The sequence below is a fragment of the Cololabis saira genome, chromosome 3 (genome assembly GCF_033807715.1).
Source record: "Cololabis saira isolate AMF1-May2022 chromosome 3, fColSai1.1, whole genome shotgun sequence".
In the NCBI taxonomy this organism is placed as follows: domain Eukaryota; kingdom Metazoa; phylum Chordata; class Actinopteri; order Beloniformes; family Belonidae; genus Cololabis; species Cololabis saira.
The window spans coordinates 48006068-48026605 of NC_084589.1; the positions used below are offsets into that span (position 1 = coordinate 48006068).

At 38.5% G+C, this 20538-nt stretch overlaps 1 protein-coding gene across 1 annotated transcript; it reads right to left on the reverse strand.

Annotated features, from left to right (window-relative positions):
• Nucleotides 1–748: 748 nt before the first annotated feature.
• LOC133440722 (zinc finger protein 782-like) lies at nt 749–12092 on the reverse strand. The gene is made up of 3 exons (XM_061718041.1): nt 12082–12092; nt 10285–10737; nt 749–1312 (listed from the first exon to the last, which is right to left on the reverse strand). The coding sequence occupies exons 1-3, from the start codon at nt 12090–12092 to the stop codon at nt 850–852; spliced, it is 927 nt and encodes a 308-aa protein (XP_061574025.1). The 3' UTR covers nt 749–849.
• Between the last annotated feature and the right edge of the window lie 8446 nt (nt 12093–20538).

Here is a 20538-nt window from a genome sequence, read left to right on the forward strand (position 1 = left end):
TTGTAGATGAACGAAATAAACTGTCATGTTTAAAGAAACTTCAGCACATACTAACAGCTCTTTATTTGCACCGTGGAGACGGCAAGTTACCAACAGCAACAAATAAAGATTTTAAGAAGGAACAGGGATTCAAACAAACTCAATGCAGAACTTTAAAAAAAAGTACACAACCACATCGTTCCCTCTGCGTCAAGTTGACGGAGAAGCATAAATCCGGGTTGAACCTGCAACCCTTGTGGGGAGGGGATTAGGCTCATCAGCCACAGGAAGTGGTGGTTGGACTTCTGCGGGTTCTTCTTCTGTGGGTCAGACAGGAGTGGACAGCTGCCCCCGGAGGACTACAACATTCAATTTCAATTCAATTTTATTTATATAGCGTCTAATACAACAGAGTTGTCTCTAGACGCTTTCCAGAGACCCATACCCAGAACATAACCCCCGAGCAGTTATTACATAAACAATGGCAGGTAAAAACTCCCCTAGTGGGAGAAAAACCTTAAGCCAAACAGTGGCAAGGAAAAACTCTCCTTTAGGAGGGAAGAAACCTTGAGCAGGACCAGGCTCGTAAGGGGGGACCCTCCTGCCGAGGGCCAGACTGGTGGGTCAGGGATGGCAACAGCACAGCAGGCAGGTGGAAGCAGCAACGGGATGACCAGGGGTGGGGACCGCAGGCCAGTACGCAGCTCCCGAAGCTCCGGCCCAATCATCAAGTCCCGGGTTGGGGTTCAGGGTCGGGGAAAGGTTGAAAAGGGGGAGGGCCAGGGAGAGGAGTCTTGAGGGACGAACCTTCTCCCCCGCCCAAAAGGGGCCGTTACCCTGCCCCCCTCACTCCCACATGAGCTTCATTTGTCACGAGTCACCAGACTTCTCCTCCGGGTGAATTTTCATGTGACTCAGCAAATCAATTCTGCGGCTAAAACCTTTTTTGCACTTCTTGCACAAATACGGCTTCTCGTCCATGTGCGTGGTTATGTGATGTTTAAGAGTTGATAATTGAGTAAAGGTTTTGCTGCAGGTGTTGCACAGGTACGGCCTTTCGCCCGTGTGGATCCTCGAGTGAATCACCAGGGTTGAACGTTCTGTGTAACTTTTTCCACATGTTTTGCAGATGTAGGGCTTCTCGCCCGTGTGCGTGTATATGTGGCTTTTAAGATGTGATGATTTAGTAAAGGTTTTGCTGCAAGTGTTGCACAGGTATGGCTTTTCGCCGGTGTGGGTCCTCGAGTGATCCACCAGGTGGGAACGTTGCCTGTAACTTTTTCCACATGTTTTGCAGATGTAGGGCTTCTCACCCGTGTGCGTGATTATGTGGCTTTTAAGATGTGATGATTTAGTAAAGGTTTTGCTGCAAGTGTTGCACAGGTACGGCCTTTCGCCAGTGTGGACCTTCATGTGATCCATTAAATTACAACTTTTACTGAACTCTTTCCTGCAAGTGCTGCAGGAAAATACCTTCTTCCCCGTGTGGGTCCTGGTCAGCTTTGATTTACAGTTGCTGTCTGACGGGACAGCAGCATCTTCGTGGTCACCGTGTCGTCTCATTGGCTCCGGATCTGCAGTTTTACTGGAGTCTGAGCGTAAACTTTCAGTCCCTTCCTCATCTTTGTTTTGAGCTTCAGGAGAAGTGTGCAACAGCAGCTGGCCACAGTTTGGTCCTGGTTCACCATTTTCAACTTTCACAACAGCAACATTGACAAATGAGATATCCATCTCTACGTCCTCGTGCTTCATATCATGACGACTGGAGTCTTCCTCCAGTTCTGTAGTCTGTGGATGCCCTGGTTCCTCCTGGTCCGGGCTGCAGCTCCTCTCCAGGTTATCCAGGTGCTGGTCACTGAAAACCCCGTCCTCCTCCACCTTACAAACATTTTCTTGTGGGGGGTCTGGAATTACAAAAAGGGACAAAAAGATAGGATTTTAACAAGTCAAAAGTGCTTCCCAGTGTTTGGTTGTATTTGTGAGGTTTAAACTTTGTCCGGAATCTTCAGTCTTCCTCTTCATCTATGTTGTAGGTATTTGAAAACAAGTGCATTACTCTGTGTGACCATTAGGCGGCACTGTGACTGTACTCTTGTGTTCTGCGTTGGTATCGAGACAGTTGAAGAATAAAGTTGTTGTTCTAGAAATGGCTTCTTCCGCGTCATATATAACGATCTAACTACAAGTACTGCATATGATCACCTATATGAACATCCTCCAACCGTCGTGTTTTTTGCCAGTGTCATCTCACATCTTACTAGTTCTAGTTCTAAGTTATAGAGTGTATAACAAAATAAATGTTGACCGGTTTGAGAAGCAGGTTGATGACAGCCTATGGCAGTGGTCCTCAACTCCGGTCCTCGGGACCCCCTGCCCTGCATGTCTTAGATGTTTCCCTGCATCAACACACCGTGATAAAAGTACCTGTGTCATCAACACAACTGTCCAGACTTTGATGACAAGCTGGTGACGACTGTTAATTAGAATCAGGTGTGTTGATGCAGGGAAAAAACTAAAACATGCAGGGCAGGGGGTCCCGAGGACCAGAGTTGAGAATCACTGGCCTATGGGATGATGGATACACCCATGATGATGTTGAACAAGCATATCAGTCATTTTTCAAGTCTTTCAACTCTGTATTCAACAGGTGCTTTCCTCTTGTCAGCAAAAAAGCAAACCAGGTCTCTGCATTTAGAAAACCCTAGTTTACACCAGATCTCTATAAGTATCTGAAAGTTAAGAATAGATTGTATAAGAAATTCATCAGTAATCCATCCCCAATTAATATAGCAAATTATAAGACATTTCGTAACAATTATAATCATCTTGTTAGAACTGCCAAGAAAAAGTAATTTTCCGACAAATTCAATGAGGCTTCTAATAACTAATAAAAACTACCTGGGGAGTCATTAACCAGCTTCTAAATATGAATAAGTCTACAGCCAATCTTCCATCTCAATTTGTTGATGAAAATCGAGTCAACTCTGACCCATCTGACATTGCATATGTTTTTAACAATTATTTTGTTAATATTGGTACAGTTCTTTCAGAAAGGATAACTCCTATAGCCGGGTCTCCATCTGAGTTTCTGACGGGTTCCCATCCTTCTATTCAGAGCTTCAAGCCCCCTACAGAGAAGGAAATCTTGGACATAATGATGTGCCTGAAAGACTCAGCTGCTGGTCATGATGAGGTCAGATCTAACTTAATTATTAAAACTAGACATTCAATTGCTAAGCCTTTTACCCATATTTTCACCACATCTCTAGAAACTGGAATAATATCCAATGACTTCAAAATTGCCAAAGTAGTCCCTGTTTACAAATCTGGAGAGCATAGTGTATTTAGTAACTACCGGCCCATTTCTGTTCTCACATGTTTCTTAAAGATCCTGGAGAAATTGGTCTATAACAGAATGATGAAACATTTGCAGGACTGTAATATACTGTATAAACACCAATATGGATTTAGGAAAAATTATTCTACAGAAATGGCTTTACTTCAATTGGTTGATAAAATTCACACTGCAATCAATAAAAATGAATACACTTTGGGAACCTTTCTTGATTTATCCAAAGCTTTTGACACAGTTAATTTTGATATTCTTCTTCAAAAATTACTACACTATGAATTTGCTGGAATCACTCATGTGTGGCTTTTCAATTATATTCATAACCGTCAGCAATTTGTTATCATTGATGTTAAATCATCAGAGAGGGCCACCTTAAAATGCGGGGTCCCGCAGGGGTCTATACTAGGGCCCCTGTTATTTTTGATTCATAAATGATTTGGCCGCAGCCTCGTCCTCCTTGTTTCCTGTACTTTTTGCCGATGATACAAACGTATTTATTTCACATAATGATTTTCATCTCTAATGGGAAAGGCTAATCACGATTTACAAAACATTTCAAAATGGTGTAATATTAACAAAAATCACTGAATATAAAAAAAATCAAATTTTATTATATTTGCATCAAAAAATAAAATATATTGTAAATCTAACACTGGTCTGTCTATAGGAGACGACCCGCTCACTCAGGTTACATCAACAACCTTCCTTGGTGTAATTATCCATGAAAGTTTAAGCTGGAAAAACCACATCAACCATATCTGTAAAAAAATATCTAAATCTATTGGTATTATTGGCAAATTCCGTAGTTTGGTGAATGAAAATTGTCTCCCAACTCTTTATTATCGCTTGATATATCCATATCTCATTTACTGTAATATTATTTGGGGAGCTACCTACAACACACATCTTCATAAACTTCATATGTTGCAGAAAAGATTGTGCAGGATTGCCACACACAGTAATTGGTCTGCTCATTCTGCCTCTCTTTTCAAACAACTCAATATTTTACCCAACTTTAAGTTAAATACATATCAACCCTGCAATTTTATTTAGTATTGTTCCTGCCAGTTTCATTTTCTTTGCCATGTAAAGATTGTTTTCAGTTCAACAGTGATATGCACCATTTTAATACAAGACAGGCTAATAATTTAAATCTCCTGAAGTTCCGTACTGGTTTGTGTCAGTTCTCCATCAGATACAGTTATGGAACACCTACAGCAATCTCTTCTACCTCTACTTCATTCAATCATTTTAAACGTAAACTCAGGACACATTTAATTGATCAGATTACCTAATGATATTTCTAGATTTGTTATTTTTTTCTTTAATCATGTAGATACCATGTATTCTATTCATGCTACTGTTTATTTGCTTTGTCTTTGTTTTTAGACTGAAATCATGTATTCTGCATATTTTAAATCTTTGTACAATATTTTGCTGTATTTTACAGGTAGAGGCCTCGTATAAGCCCCTTGGGCTTTTTGCCTCAGCCTAGCACATTACCAATCTCTCTTTTACATTTGTATGTTACTTGTTCTGTTTTTATACTGTGCTGAATAAATGAATCTAAAAAAACGGTGATCTATATCTTTTCTACATAATAAATGATTAAGTGTAAAGTGTGAAATATGAGTCTGGTCCAGAGTGTGAATGGAGCATGAAAGGCAGCACCAAGTAAACAGAACAACAAGTTAGTTCGGGATGTTTCCGAATCCCACATCAGCAGCTGCTTGAGCTGGGGAGTTTCCCATTTAGTTGGTTTGCTTCATCACCACGGCTTTTAACTGGAAACAAAGGGATCTTGTAGGAGTCATACTCATGTGTTCATTCATTCAACTTTCCAGGGTTACGTACCGACTCTGTGGAGTCTGATTTCAGGTTTCCAGGCGAGGTCCAACAGTCTGCGCTGACGGTCGAGCTCTTCTTCATACTCCAAGATGCTTTTTTCAAACACTGACAATATTTCTACAGCAGCTGCTGTTAGTCGCTGACCGATAAACTCTCTCAGATGATTCACCTTAGACATTGTTGAAGAGGAAAAAGAAAGGAAACAACAGAACCGTTCTCTCCTTCTTCTTCTCTAGGTTTAATGGCGGATCACAACCAACGTTATTAGGTTCTACCGCCACCTGCTGTACCGGAGTGTGTAACATCAGGATCATTATTACACCAGGTTACAGTCTAACTTAAAGGGGGAAAAAAGGAAATACCTAAATAAAATAAGATAACCACATTTAAATCTTATTATCTATCCCTGCATCTTTAAGAAAGACAAGGATTTCCTTATAACAATCCCTCATCACCTCACTCCTCCCTAATAACCTACTAAACTCCATTCCCGTCCCAGCTCGTACATCCTGTCTCTTAAAGCGTTCCTTTCTACCTCATACTTGCCACATTTAAGAATCACATGCTCTACATTCTCTGTGACATCACACTCATCACATTTATCACACACGGACTTTGACATTAAATACAGAGTTGATTTTAAACTAGTATGACCTAATCTTAATCTAGAAATGATGACTTCCTCTCTCCTACACTTTCCTTTGAAAACCTTCACGTTAATCAGAGGTTTCAAGTAACGAAGTACAAATACTTCGTTATCTTACTTAAGTAGAAATTTTGGTTATCTATACTTCACTGGAGTAATTACTTTTCAGACGACTTTTTACTTTTACTCCTCACATTTTCACGCAATTATCTGTACTTTTTACTCCTTACATTTTAAAAACAGCCTCGTTACTCTATTTCATTTCACCTTTAATAAAAACTATCCAGTTAAATTGCTCCATCCGGATAGAGTGAATTTGGTTGTGGTTGTTTCAGATGTTCTTGTCCAGTTTTGTTCTTACATCCGTTCCCTCAGATTCCTGCAACTAAACTTGGATGTACATTCCAATAAAGGTTAGGATAAATGATAACATAACTCTGAAGTTTGACTTTTTGCACCATTACAATACTTATAGGCAACTAGTCATCATATCTGCTGCTCTCTGAAACACATGTTAATGCTCAATAGTACACATATATGCTTCTTTAATATGTTTGCTTTATACTAAGATACATTCATTTTCAATGGCTTTTGTCCTTAATGGCTTTTTTTCCCCTTACATTACTTTTACTTTTATACTTTAAGTAGTTTTGAAACCAGTACTTTTATACTTTTACTTGAGTTAAAAACTTGAGTCGATACTTCAACTTCTACAGGAGTATTTTTAAACTCTAGTATCTATACTTCTACCTGAGTAATGAATGTGAATACTTTTGACACCTCTGACATTAATTGACTTCTGTATGTTATAAAAATGTCTCCCTTTTACACCGTTGTCCCACACCTTCTGCCATGAATCCCTCACTGCCTTTCTAATTCATGATTTTGCTTCACCTTTACCAAAAGGAATTTCCATAATTACCTCACTACTCAATTTCAATGCTCTTTTAGCAATATTGTCTGCTTTCTCATTGCCATCAACACCCATGTGGGCAGGAACCCAACAAAACTGCACAGTAATTCCAGTTCTGCATAACCTCCACAACACCATTAATATTTCCAACACTAGATCTTCTCTTATTGTTTTATTTGAAGTCAAACTCTGAAGGGCTGCAGTGGAGTCTGAACAAATGACATAGTTCCTTCTCGCAGTTACAGTCAGTATTTCATTTACCAACGAAAGTAATTAGAACAAAATGCATACAACATTCTTTTCATCACTGGTTTACTACGACTTCTGTCATTTAGCAGACGCTTTTATCCAAAGTGATTTACATCTGAGAAAACAACACAAGCAAGAAGGTTTAGAAAGAGTTTTATTTTTTCCGACACAATGAGAGCTGACGCAATTTATATGATAAGCTTCTGATTGTTAATATCAATAAATAAAAGAAAAACATTTTTTTAATTGTGTTCTTTATTTGTTATAAAACATTTATGTTGTTAAGAAACTTTTATTGCAATTGCCTTCAAAATAATACACATGGTAAGTATTTGAGACATTAAAACATTTAAATATCAAACTGATCAAACTATCAAACTATCAAACTGATTTTGGTGTGAAATATATAGATATACAAGACTCATTTAAAGCTGCAGTTTCCAACATTTAACCACTAGAGGGAATAAAGATCCCAAACTAACCCCCAAACTCAGAATGACGGTTCATTCATGCATGAATCACCCACAGGTTTTCTGCAGGGGTTTGAAGCCTCTTTTTCCTCGTATTGTGGCAGGTTGGAATTATATAAAGCAAGTTTAATGCGTAATTAGGGGCGTGGCCTTTTGATTGGCATTCATTTGTCCAACCTGTAAATAAATACTTTTTCTACGATCTTAGAAAATGTTGGGAGTAAAGAATCAGGCCTGTAATTAGTGAATTGGTGTCTGTCTCCAGTTCTGTACAGTGGGATGACTTTTGCAGTTTTCTTTCTTTTTTTGGAAATGTCCCAGTTCTGAGCGACTGATTACAGCTGTATGTCCGTTAACAATCCATCAATAACCTTTTTGACTATTGTCATATCACCACAGTCAGTTGACACCTTGTTTTTACATTTACTTACAATATCTATGATTTCTCTCTCCTCCACAGCTGTGAGAAACATTGAATCTGGATTTTCTACTTATTAATGTTTCCTTCCATCCATCAGCTGATCCAGGATCACACATTTTTCTGCCAGATTTGGTCCAACACTCACAAAATACCTGTTAAAATTATTCACAACCTTATTTATATTATTAATGAATTCATCGTTATTGGTTAAATATTGTGGATAATTAGTCTGTGTTGAACTTTAACGTTATTTTTAGTCCTTATTCATGAAGGAATTCATGTCCCTCTTCATGAAGGCAAGTGGTCTCGGCTCTGAAACAGCAAAGTCCTCCCTCCATTATCATATTATTATTTTTATTATTATTGTTATTATTATTACAAAAGTGCATCTCCACTCGTTGAGTTTGCACTTTGAAAGAGATGGAAAATGGACTGGTACCAAAAGCCAGGCTTGTTGCACAAGGTTTTGAGGAAGTGCAAGTTTCTGCTACAGAAGGAATCTCCAACCTGTGCTTCAGTCTCTGAGGCTCCTTGTGGCAGGAAGTTATCAAAAACAATGGACACTGCATTTGATGGACATAAAATCTGCCTTCTTTCATGGACTAGAAATGTGGAGAGACATTTTCATTAAACCTTCTCCAGAGACCAACAGAGCAGATCATCTTTTTTTAACCCACATCAACTCCATGGTTCCTGACACAGTGGATTCCTATCAGTTTTCCTACCGTGCCAACAGATCAGTGGATGAAGCGATGGCTTCGGCTTCACTTCACCTTCCAACACCTGAGGGGTTTTCCAGGGAGCAGGTTCAACAAAGTCCGAGTTTAAACCTGAACTCCGAGTTGACTTAACCTGAGATAGGAAACTCAGAGTTTTCGGTTCCAGAACAGCGGATATGAGTTAGTTCAATCAACTCTGAGTTTGTTAAACTCGAGTTAAAAATTCATCATCAGTAGAGCCCTGATACAAGGATTCACCATGGCAACCGGCGACAAAAAAGATCCACATACGTTTTCTTTTTTTTACTTTATTTAACATTTCAATTTACAAAATCCCTTTGAGGAAACATTAGTTTGCATCTGAAGATCCACATACTTCACGCCACTGGAGCTAGAAGTGTTAATACGTGCGTATGGCGAGTATGAGAGCATATTTCGAAAAAAAAAAAAAAACAGCTGCAGAAGCAAAGGAGAGAATTTGCGTGGGAGAAAGTTGCTGCAGTCAATGTGTAAGTTTGAATGCAGTATTCATTTAACATTTAAGCACACTGTCAGGGGCAGCCGCCACACCTCGGCTTCAGGGGGAAATGTAAATGCTTTTTAATTTTTTTTTATACATTTATGAAATTACTCTGTGTCTATTTGTATTGATTTATTCTATTACTTAATACATATAAAATAACTACAAATGCATATCAGAACAACATGATGGATTTCACTAGGTATTATCTTTCCCAACGCTTTTTCTGCTCTCTAACTCTGCCACTTGCTGTCCGTGGTGCAGAAAACGGATGCGTATTGTGTAAAGGCCCATTGGCTGAATTGACGCCACTGAGGGAGGAGACGGAGAGAAACTCAGGCATTATTGAAGTAAACCTTCTAGCGAGCAGGTTAGGTTCAGAGGCTCAGTTGCCGTAGTAACTGACTCAGAGTTTGAGTTAAATCGCTTTCTGGAACTGAAAACTCCGTATTTCCCTCATCTCAGGCTTAACAAACTCAGGATTTTCACTAAACCCGCTTCCTGGAATACCCCTCTGCTCTCCAACCTGCAGATCTGCAGCTTCAAGACGGATCTCAAAATCAGCTTTAGAATAAATCATGTGTCAGACGAGTTGTAAATCTAGTACAACTTGATTTTATACATGTGATTCAATAATAGGTAATTTCATATTATTTAAATATGAAAAACGTACACAAATATGTTGTAACTTTAGCTTATATAGTTACAATAACACAGCAATAACAATAACAGCTCTTTATTTGCACCGTGGAGACAGCAAATTACCAACAGCAACAAATAATACAATTTTAAGAAGGAAGGGGGATTCAAACAAACTCAATGCAGAATTAAAAAAAAAAAAAAGTACACAGCCACATCATTCCCTCTGCGTCAAGTTGACGGAGAAGCATAAATCCGGGTTGAACCTGCAACCCTTGTGGGGATGGGATTAGGCTCATCAGCCACAGGAGGTGGTGGTTGGACTCCTGCGGGTTCTTCTTCTGTGGGTCAGACAGGAGTGGACAGCTGCCCCCGGAGGACGACAACATGAACTTCATTTGTCACTAGTCACCAGACTTCTCCTCCGGGTGATATGTCATGTGTCTCAGCAAATCAATTCTGCGGCTAAAACCTTTGTTGCACGTCTTGCACAAATATAGATTATCGCCCGTGTGCGTGGTTATGTGCCGTTTAAGGGCTGATGATTCAGTAAAGGTTTTTCCGCAGGTGTTGCACAGGTACGGCCTTTCACCAGTGTGGGTCCTCGAGTGAACCACCAGGGTGGAACGTAGCCTGTAACTTTTTCCACATGTTTTGCAGATGTAGGGCTTCTCGCCCGTGTGCGTGTATATGTGATTTTTAAGAAGTGATGCGTGTCCAAACGATTTTCCGCAGGTGTTGCACAGGTATGGCTTTTCGCCGGTGTGGGTCCTCGAGTGACCCACCAGGTGGGAACGTTGCCTGTAACTTTTTCCACATGTTTTGCAGATGTAGGGCTTCTCGCCCGTGTGCGTGTATATGTGCCGTTTAAGATTTGATAATGTAGTAAAGGTTTTGTCGCAGGTGTTGCACAGGTACGGCCTTTCGCCAGTGTGGATCTTCATGTGATCCATTAAATTACAACTTTTACTGAAATCTTCCCTGCAAGTGCTGAAAGAAAATACCTTTTTCCCTGTGTGGGTCCTGGTCAGCTTTGGTTTACAGTTGCTGTCTGACGGGACAGCAGCATCTTCGTGGTCACCGTGTCGTCTCATTCGCTCCGGATCTGCAGTTTTACTGGAGTCTGAGCGTAAACTTTCAGTCCCTTCCTCATCTTTGTTTTGAGCTTCAGGAGAAGTGTGCAACAGCAGCTGGCCACAGTTTGGTCCTGGTTCACCATTTTCAACTTTCACATCAGCGACATTGACCAATGAGACATCCACCTCTACGTCCTTGTGTTTCATCTCCTGACCGCTGGAGTCTTCCTCCAGTTCTGTAGTCTGTGGATGCCCTGGTTCCTCCTGGTCCGGGCTGCGGCTCCTCTCTGGTTCCTCCTGGTCCGGGCTGCAGATTCTCTCTAGGTTATCCAGGTGCTGGTCACTGAAAACCCCGTCCTCCTCCACCTTACAAACATTTTCTTGTGGGAGTTCTGGAATTACAAAAAGGGACAAAAAGATAGGATTTTAACAAGTCAAAATTGCTTCCCAGTGTTTGGTTGTATTTGTGAGGTTTAAACTTTGTCCTGAATCTTCAGTCTTCCTCTTCATATATGTAGTATATATTTGAAAACAAGTGCATTACTCTGTGTGACCATTAGGCGGCACTGTGACTGTACTCTTGTGTTACTGCGTTGGTATCGAGACAGTTGAAGAATAAAGTTGTTGTTCAAGAAATGGCTTCTTCCGCGTCATATATAACGATCTAAATACAAGTACTGCATATCAACAGCGATATGAGCATCCTCCAAGCACCGTGTTTTTTGCCAGTGTCATCTCACATCTTACTAGTTCTAGTTCTAAGTTATAGAGTGTATAACAAAAGAAATGTTGACCGGTTTGAGAAGCCGGTTGATGACAGCCTATGGGATGATGGATACACCCATGATGATGTTGAACAAGCATATCAGTTATTACTTAGTTAAAAGTCTTTCAACTCTGTATTCAACAGGTGCTTTCCTCTTGTCAGCAAAAAAGCAAACCAGGTCTCTGCATTTAGAAAACCCTGGTTTACACCAGATCTCCATAAGTCTCTGAAAGCTAAGAATAGATTGTATAAGATATTCATCAGTAATCCATCCCCAATTAATAAAGCAAATTATAAGACATTTCGTAACAATTATAATCATCTTGTTAGAATTGCCAAGAAAAAGTACTTTTCCGACAAATTCAATGAGGCTTCTAATAACATAAAAACTACCTGGGGAGTCATTAACCAGCTCCTAAATATGAATAATTCTGCAGCCAATCTTCCATCTTAATTTTTAATGAAAATCAAGTCTACTCTGACCCATCTGACATTGCATGTTTTTTTTTTGTGTTTTTTTTTAAAGATTTTTTTGGGCTCTAGTGGCCCTTTATTGGAAATGCAGACTGGAAAGGGGTAGAGAGAGAGAACGGGGAAGACACGCAGCAAAGGTGCGCGGGCTGGATTCGAACCCGCGACCGCTGCAGGAGGAGGACTGTAGCCTCAGTATATGAGCCGCCGCTTAACCCACTGCGCCACCAAGCGGCCCACATTGCATATGTTTTTAACAATTATTTTGTTAATATTGGTACTGTTCTTTCAGAAAGGATAACTCCTATAGCCGGGTCTCCATCTGAGTTTCTGACAGGTTCCCCTCCTTCTATTGAGAGCTTCAAGCCTCCTACAGAGAAGGAAATCTTGGACATAATTATGTGCCTGAAAGACTCAGCTGCTGGTCATGATGAGGTCAGATTTAACTTAATTATGAAAACTAGACATTCAATTGCTAAGCCTTTGACCCATATTTTCACCAAATCTCTAGAAACTGGAATAATACCCAATGACCTCAAAATTGCCAATTGGCCCACCTAGATGGTGCTTTCAGCATAAGTGGTTACAAGATGAAGAATTTGTAAAGTACATAGGAAAACAAATAGAGTAGTTCTTCAAAATTAACACTACACAGACAACAGCATGTATAAGGTGGGAAGCATTTAAAGCCTTTCTCAGAGGACATATAATAAGCTATACGGGTTCAAAGTCAAAAAAGGCACAAGAAGAGAGATTAAATTTGGAAAAAAAATGAAAACTTTTCAAGAAAAAGTTTATGTAAAAAACAACTCAACTGGAAAAAGAATTACTAATTTTGAGGTCTGAATATGACAAACAATCTGCTTTTAGAGCCGCATCTAGTCTTCTAAGATTAAAACAGTCATTCTATGAACAAGGTGATACATCTGGAAAACTATTAGCATGGCAAATAAAACAATTAGAACCATAACATCCAACGGGAATGTTGTGGTGAACCCTACAGAAATAAATTATGCTTTCAGAGATTATTATAAAAAATTATATGGTACAACTAACTCTATTAATGTACAAAATATGAATAGATTTTTAGATGGATTACCTATTCCTTGTACCCCAGATGAATATAAACAAGATTTAAATACAGATATTACCAAAGAAGAAATCTGTAACGCCATAGATAATTTGAAATCAGGAAAAAGAGCAGGACCAGATGGTCTCCCGATTGACTTGTACAAAACATTTACATATTGCTAACACCCCATTTAGAAATGTTTCTCGAAGCATTTCGGAGTGGCAATCTTCCATCTTCGATGAATAAAGCTCTAATTATTTTACTGCCAAAACCAGGCAAAACCCCTAATAAGTGTGAAAATCTGAGACCAATAAGCCTCCTAAACTCGGACCTTAAAATATTATGTAAGCTTCTAGAAATTAGATTACAGAGAATTCTGCCAAAAATTGTAAATAAGGACCAAAATGGATTCATATCAGGAAGACAAGGTTTCCATAATGTCAGAAGAATACTGAATATCATTCACTATAAAAAAGATAAACCAGATACAGCCCTATTATCATTAGATGCCGAAAAGGCCTTTGATAGGGTCGAATGACCTTATCTTTTCAATGTTTTAGAAAGATTTGGTTGTGGAAATATCTTTATTAAATGGGTGCAGGTCATATACAATAACTCTACTGCAGAAATTCTACGAACAGAAATATTTCAAAACCAATAAATGTTAACAAAGGATGTCGACAGGGCTGCCCTCTCTCACCCTTGTTATTCACATTAGCAATAGAACCGTTTGCTATAGCAAAACGTTCTCATCCACAGTTTTGCGGAATTACAGTAGGACCAGTAGAGCACAGAACTGCCCTTTACGCGGACGATGTAATCTTATTTATGTCCTGTTTAAGGAAATCAATCCCAGCTCTGATACAGCTGATAAGAGCGTTTGGCGATATCTCAGGGTATAAAGTGAATCATAGCAAATCCTCTATATTACTACTTAATTCAAATGAGAGGAAAAATCCAATAGCTGAAGCAATTCAGTTCAATGTTGTGGACCAACTTAAATATTTGGGAATACGCATTGTACCCCGGTTAGAACAGGTAGCAAGTGCCAACTATGAACCTTTAATGGCAGAAGTTAGTGAGTCAATCGACAGGTGGATGTCGTTACCAGTATCCATAATGGGCAAAGTTAATATTTTAAAAATGAATATTTTGCCAAAGTTGCTTTATTTATTCCAGAACATCCCATTACCACCACCTACAGATTTATTCTCAAAAGTCAAAATATTATTTGTTGGTTTTCTATGGGACAACCGTAGGGTGAGAATACGCTTGTCTTTATTGTACTTACCATATGACCGGGGGGGTCTAAAATGTCAGAACTTGATATGGTATTACTGGGCTGCACAACTGAGGTCTATTATGTTTTATTTTTCAATGGATAATGCCCCCCACTGGGCTGAAATGGAATCTTGTGGCTTGAATCCATCTCTTCCTTCATATATTTATTCAGACAGTGTACAAAAGCTTTGTAAACAAACTAAAAATCAAATTGTTAAACAAATGATAAAGATTTGGTATGATGTGAAGAAATACCTAAATGGACCACAATCACTATCGCAATTTAGGCAGGGCAGATGCAACATTCAAATTGTGGTTAACTAAGGGACTAAAAACAATTAAAAATCTATAAACAACAAACTCAGATGATATGATGTCCTTTGAAGAACTAGTAGCTAAATATCATCTTAATAGAAAACATTTCTTCAAGTACCTTCAGCTTAGAAATTATGTTAAAATAAATCAAAGCAATGTACTTTTCTAAACCCTGTAGCACAGAACTAGAAAAAATTGTAACAAAGAATTGTCTGAGAAAGGGTGCAATATCAGAAATCTACAATTTGTTGACATCATTTTCAAGTGAGAACTCAACATATAAGCTAAGGGCCTGGAAGGAAAACATCCAAACAGATATTACCAAGGAAGAGTGGGAAGCCGCATGTGCCAACGCTCATTCTGGATCCATAAATGCACGCCTTAGAATAATACAATATAAATGGTTAATGCGGATGTATGTGACACCGATGGATTTGAATAGATATGACCCGAATATACCAGACATATGCACAAAATGTACAGAAGATAGAGGAACACTATTTCACTGCCTTTGGCAGTGTAGAATAAATATTAAATACTGGGAAGAGATAAGAGTCATCATCGAAAAGAAAATTTCCAAATCAATATCGTTGGATCCTAAACTTTTCCTGCTGGGCCTTTATCCAGAGAAACATAACTTCAGTAAATATGCAAAAGCAATTATAGATTTAAGCTTTTTAATTGCCAAAAAATGTATTGCACTACTATGGAAAAGAACCCATTAACCAAGTACCAGTCAATGGTTAAAACAAATGTTATCAAGCCTACCGTTGGAAATAATTACTTATATTCTGAAAGCCAAACAGCATGTATTTGAAGGTTTATGGAAGCCCTTTATTGAATATGTCAAGAACTCAGACTTAACAGAAAACCAAAATGATCACTAACTGTGGGTATGGTGTGTATGTGTATGTTTGTTTATATGTATGTATGTATGTATGTATGTATGTATGTATGTATGTATGTATGTATGTATGTATGTATGTATGTATGTATGTATGTATGTATGTATGTATGTATGTATGTATGTTTTCTCTGTTACTTTTAAACCGCGTAGCTTATTATTATTACTATTATTTCACAATCCATTACATTGTGTTCATAATCTGTCTAATAACAAGAGAAGCATATTGTTCATTTTGTGTTTTTATTGTGATTGTTTTGTTTTAAGCTATGTTTTTTTTTGCTATATTTGGCAGCTAATCTATAAGAAAAGACATGGCCATGACTAGACTATACATGACATTATTGTTTTTACTGTGATTGTCTTGTGCTGCTATAAAACTCAAATAAAGATATTGTGGAAAAAATAAATAAATAAAATATATTGTAAATCTAACAGCGGTCTGTCTATAGGAGATGACCCGCTCACTCAGGTTACATCAACAACCTTCCTTGGTGTAATTATCCATGAAAGTTTAAGCTGGAAAAACCACATCAACCATGTCTGTAAAAGAATATCTAAATCTATTTGTATTATTGGCAAATTCCGTAGTTTGGTGAATGAAAATTGTCTCCCAACTCTTTATTATAGCTTGATATATCCATATCTCATTTACTGTAATAGTATTTGGGGAGCTACCTACAACACACATCTTCATTAACTTCATATGTTGTAAAAAAGATTCTGCAGGATTGCCACACACAGTAATTGGTCTGCTTATTCTGCCTCTCTTTTCAAACAACTCAATATTTTACCCAACTTTAAGTTAAATACATATCAAACCTGAAATTTTGTTTTCAAAATATTGTTCCTGCCAGTTTCATTTTCTTTGCCATGTAAAGATGTTTATCAGTTCAACAGTGATATGCACCATTTTAATACAAGACAGGCTAATCATTTAAATCTCCTGAAGTTCCGTACTGGTTTGTGTCAGTTCTCCATCAGATACAGTTATGGAACACCTACAGCAATCTCGTCTACCTCTACTTCATTCAATCATTTTAAACGTAAGCTCAGGACACATTTAATTGATCAGATTACCTAATGATATTTCTAGATTTGTTATTTTTTTCTTTAATCATGTAGATACCATGTATTCTATTCATGTTGCTGTTTATTTGCTTTGTCTTTGTTTTTAGACTGCAATCATGTATTCTGCATATTTTAAATCTTTGTACAATCTTTTGCTGTATTTTACAGGTAGAGGCCTCGTATAAGCCCCTTGGGCTTTTTGCCTCAGCCTAGCACATTACCAATCTCTCTTTTACATTTGTATGTTACTTGTTCTGTTTTTTATACTGTGTTGAATTAATGAATAAAAAATAAAAATCTACACGGAGCCACTGTGATCTGCATCGTTTCTACTAAATAAAAGATTAAGTTTAAAGTATGAAATACCAGTCTGGTCCAGAGTCTGAATGGACCATGAAAGGCAGCACCACTCTTATCCCCCCTGGCATGAAATGTGATTTCTATGTTCTGTTTCAGATATATAATTTGTAAACTTCATGTTTTTGTGAAATAAAGTAAACATAAATAAAACATAAAGTAGGAACAACAATGTGCAGCATGTGCATATGGAACTGTGGAGACTCTGTGGAACAGTTTGGACCTGGAAATGAAAAAGTACTAACATAAATCTGTTTAAAAGGAGATACAAAAAATATTTATAAACAGGTATATGGAAGAGGAAATGGGGTAACGAGTGTGAGAAACAAATACAATGTGGAAAAATGGTATATTATACTTGCTTAAGATATGTTTAGATATTTATGTGGATATTTATGTAGTATATATTATATGTTGAAAGGGATAGTTATAGTTATGTAATATATGTTATATATTTATTAGGTACGTAGCATATATATATTTATAGGGATATTTATGTAGTTATATAGTGTATATTTATATAGATTTATAAAATATTTGTATTTTCTATATATTTATATAATATTTATGTAATATTTATATTTTCTATATACTTATATGGATAATTATGTCGTAATAGGCATGTTTTACATAGTATTTATATAGAATATATTTATATGGATATTGTGTAGATATAATAATAGCAATAATGTAAATTCATAGACTTATAAAGGGGTAGGAACTAGGAAAAAGTGTAGACTTCTTCCTACTCCTTTTTTCCAACATATGTGAATATGAAGATGTTAATGTTTATTTTTTATATACATTTTCGAAATAAACATTCATTCATTAATTCATTCATTGATAAAGTGTGAAATATCAGTCTGGTCCAGAGTGTGAATGGAGCATGAAAGGCAGCACCAAGTAAACAGAACAACAAGTTAGTTCGGGATGTTTCCGAATCCCACATCAGCAGCTGCTTGAGCTGGGGAGTTTCCCATTTAGTTGGTTTGCTTCATCACCACGGCTTTTAACTGGAAACAAAGGGATCTTGTAGGAGTCATACTCATGTGTTCATTCATTCAACTTTCCAGGGTTACGTACCGACTCTGTGGAGTCTGATTTCAGGTTTCCAGGCGAGGTCCAACAGTCTGCGCTGACGGTCGAGCTCTTCTTCATACTCCAAGATGCTTTTTTCATACACTGACAATATTTCTACAGCAGCTGCTGTTAGTCGCTGACCGATAAACTCTCTCAGATGATTCACCTTAGACATTGTTGAAGAGGAAAAAGAAAGGAAACAACAGAACCGTCCTCCTCAAAGGAATCACTGCTCACGTGTTCCGTTCGCTCCAAACTTCCGACCAGGCCCCCAGTCTCGCGCTCAGCAGGCACGCCGATTTTTTCCAGTGGCCAGCCGCGGTACTGCAACAAAAAATCCCATGGGGCCCAGAAAGCTTTTTTCCCATAGACCGCAATAGTAAAAGAGAAGCCTCTAAAACTGTTCACAGGACACCTCCAGCTGTAATCACCACCAATTACTAATCTTTGTATTCTATATTTTTAAGTCATGGACTTTATATCCGTCAAAAATGTTTTATAACGGCCAGAAAAGTCAAAGAAAAGTCTCTTTCTGGGCGTGACGTCACGGCTGTGCCGTGCACTCGCAAAGCGCGGTCGTGTGTGTCTCGGGAACGAGGATGGCTGAAACTAAGCCGTTCGGCGGAATAATCACTCAGAAACACATTGCATTGCCAATTTGCACCAAACAGAAATGTTTAATAGCAAGAATAATAATGGTTTGTCATTCTTGTACTTAAACATTTCCGTTGTAGCCAACGGTGTATGGTTTGTGAAAATAAGATATCAGGCAGGAATAACACAAGTCTAAGACCCTGTCCACACGTAGCCGGGTATTTTTAAAAACGAATATTTCCCCCCCTCCGTTTATAAAAACATTTGCATCCACACATAACCGAAGATCTGCGTTTTCGACCACATTCATAAGCATTCTAATGATCCTGTAGATCATCTGCGGCTCCGCGGAGGCGCAGGTGTGGGTGTTTCCACTGAGATCCTCCTGCACACACACACCTAACGCACTTCAAATATGTATTCTTCTGTTGCTCTTTCATTTGGAGGCAGCGCCCTGCACGGGACTAAATGAGGGTCAATATTAACAAAATGAGCTTGTGGCGTGAGATCCCCACCTCACAATAAAACTGACCTCCATCAGGTTTGAGCAAACGTGCAGGGAGAGAGATGTGTCGTAGTTGTTGCGACGGTGCCGTGGAGTTTTAGATGTCATGTGTTTAACATCATCTTAACCCTTAATCCTCAGCTTATTTTATGACAGTGCTCCCGGGGAAGCTGCACCTCCGCAGCTCCGCGGGCACTGCGAAGCCGGGCAGTGCCCGCAGGGCAGTGGGCAGTGGGCAGTCCGCGGCTCCGCGGCTCCTACGCCGTAGGGTGCGCGGAGCCGCGGAGCCTACGGCGTAGCCTCTGTGTAACGCAGTAAATTAACCACATTTAAACATAATATTTGACATATTTAAACATAATACTTGACAAAACTTGTAATACAAAAAATATTTGTCTTAATGTAAGTAATAAACTTGGGAAGTTTCATGGTGATACTTACATTTTTACCCTATTTTAGCCTATTAACCTGGGGTGTCTCATCTTAAATAAAAATGACTCGTTTTATCTTTAATTAAAAAAAACACACAAATGAACCATGTATAACCATGTATGTATAACCATGACTTTGAGAACAGCATCGGTTGATTTGCCCTATAAATCCCTAATTTCATTGTGTACATCTATCATTACCGGTCTGAAGGACTCATGAGCGCGCAGCGCTTGTCCAGAGCGCGCAGCGCTCGTTCACATTGCCCCGGGGCATGATGGGAGGCCCCAGAGCATCATGGGAGGTGACTCAACTGCGCATGCTCTATGGGCCCGTGTACCGGGAAGTAAACCAGGAAGTCAGAAATTTTTTCGGCGGATGCGCTGGGTGAGCAAACTCCATTGAAATGAATGGGCGGCCATTTTCGATCCGGTATCCAGTTATATAATACATCCATGCTTCCGACCTTCCGCCGGGTGTTACAATCTGGAGTTCCGGTAGAACTCACGGTTCTTCGGATAGTTCCTTCTCGCAGTTACAGTAAGTATTTCATTTACCAACGAAGGTAATTCGAACAAAATGCATACAACATTTCTTTTCATCACTGGTTTACTACGACTTCTGTCATTTAGCAGACGCTTTTATCCAAAGTGATTTACATCTGAGAAAACAACACAAGCAAGAAGGTTTAGAAAGAGTTCTATTTTTTCCGACACAATGAGAACTGATGCAATTTAGGACTGTCTCAGAAAATTAGAATATTGTGATAAAGTTCTTTATTTTCTGTAATGCAATTAAAAAAACAAAAATGTCATACATTCTGGATTTATTACAAATCAACTGAAATATTGCAAGCCTTTT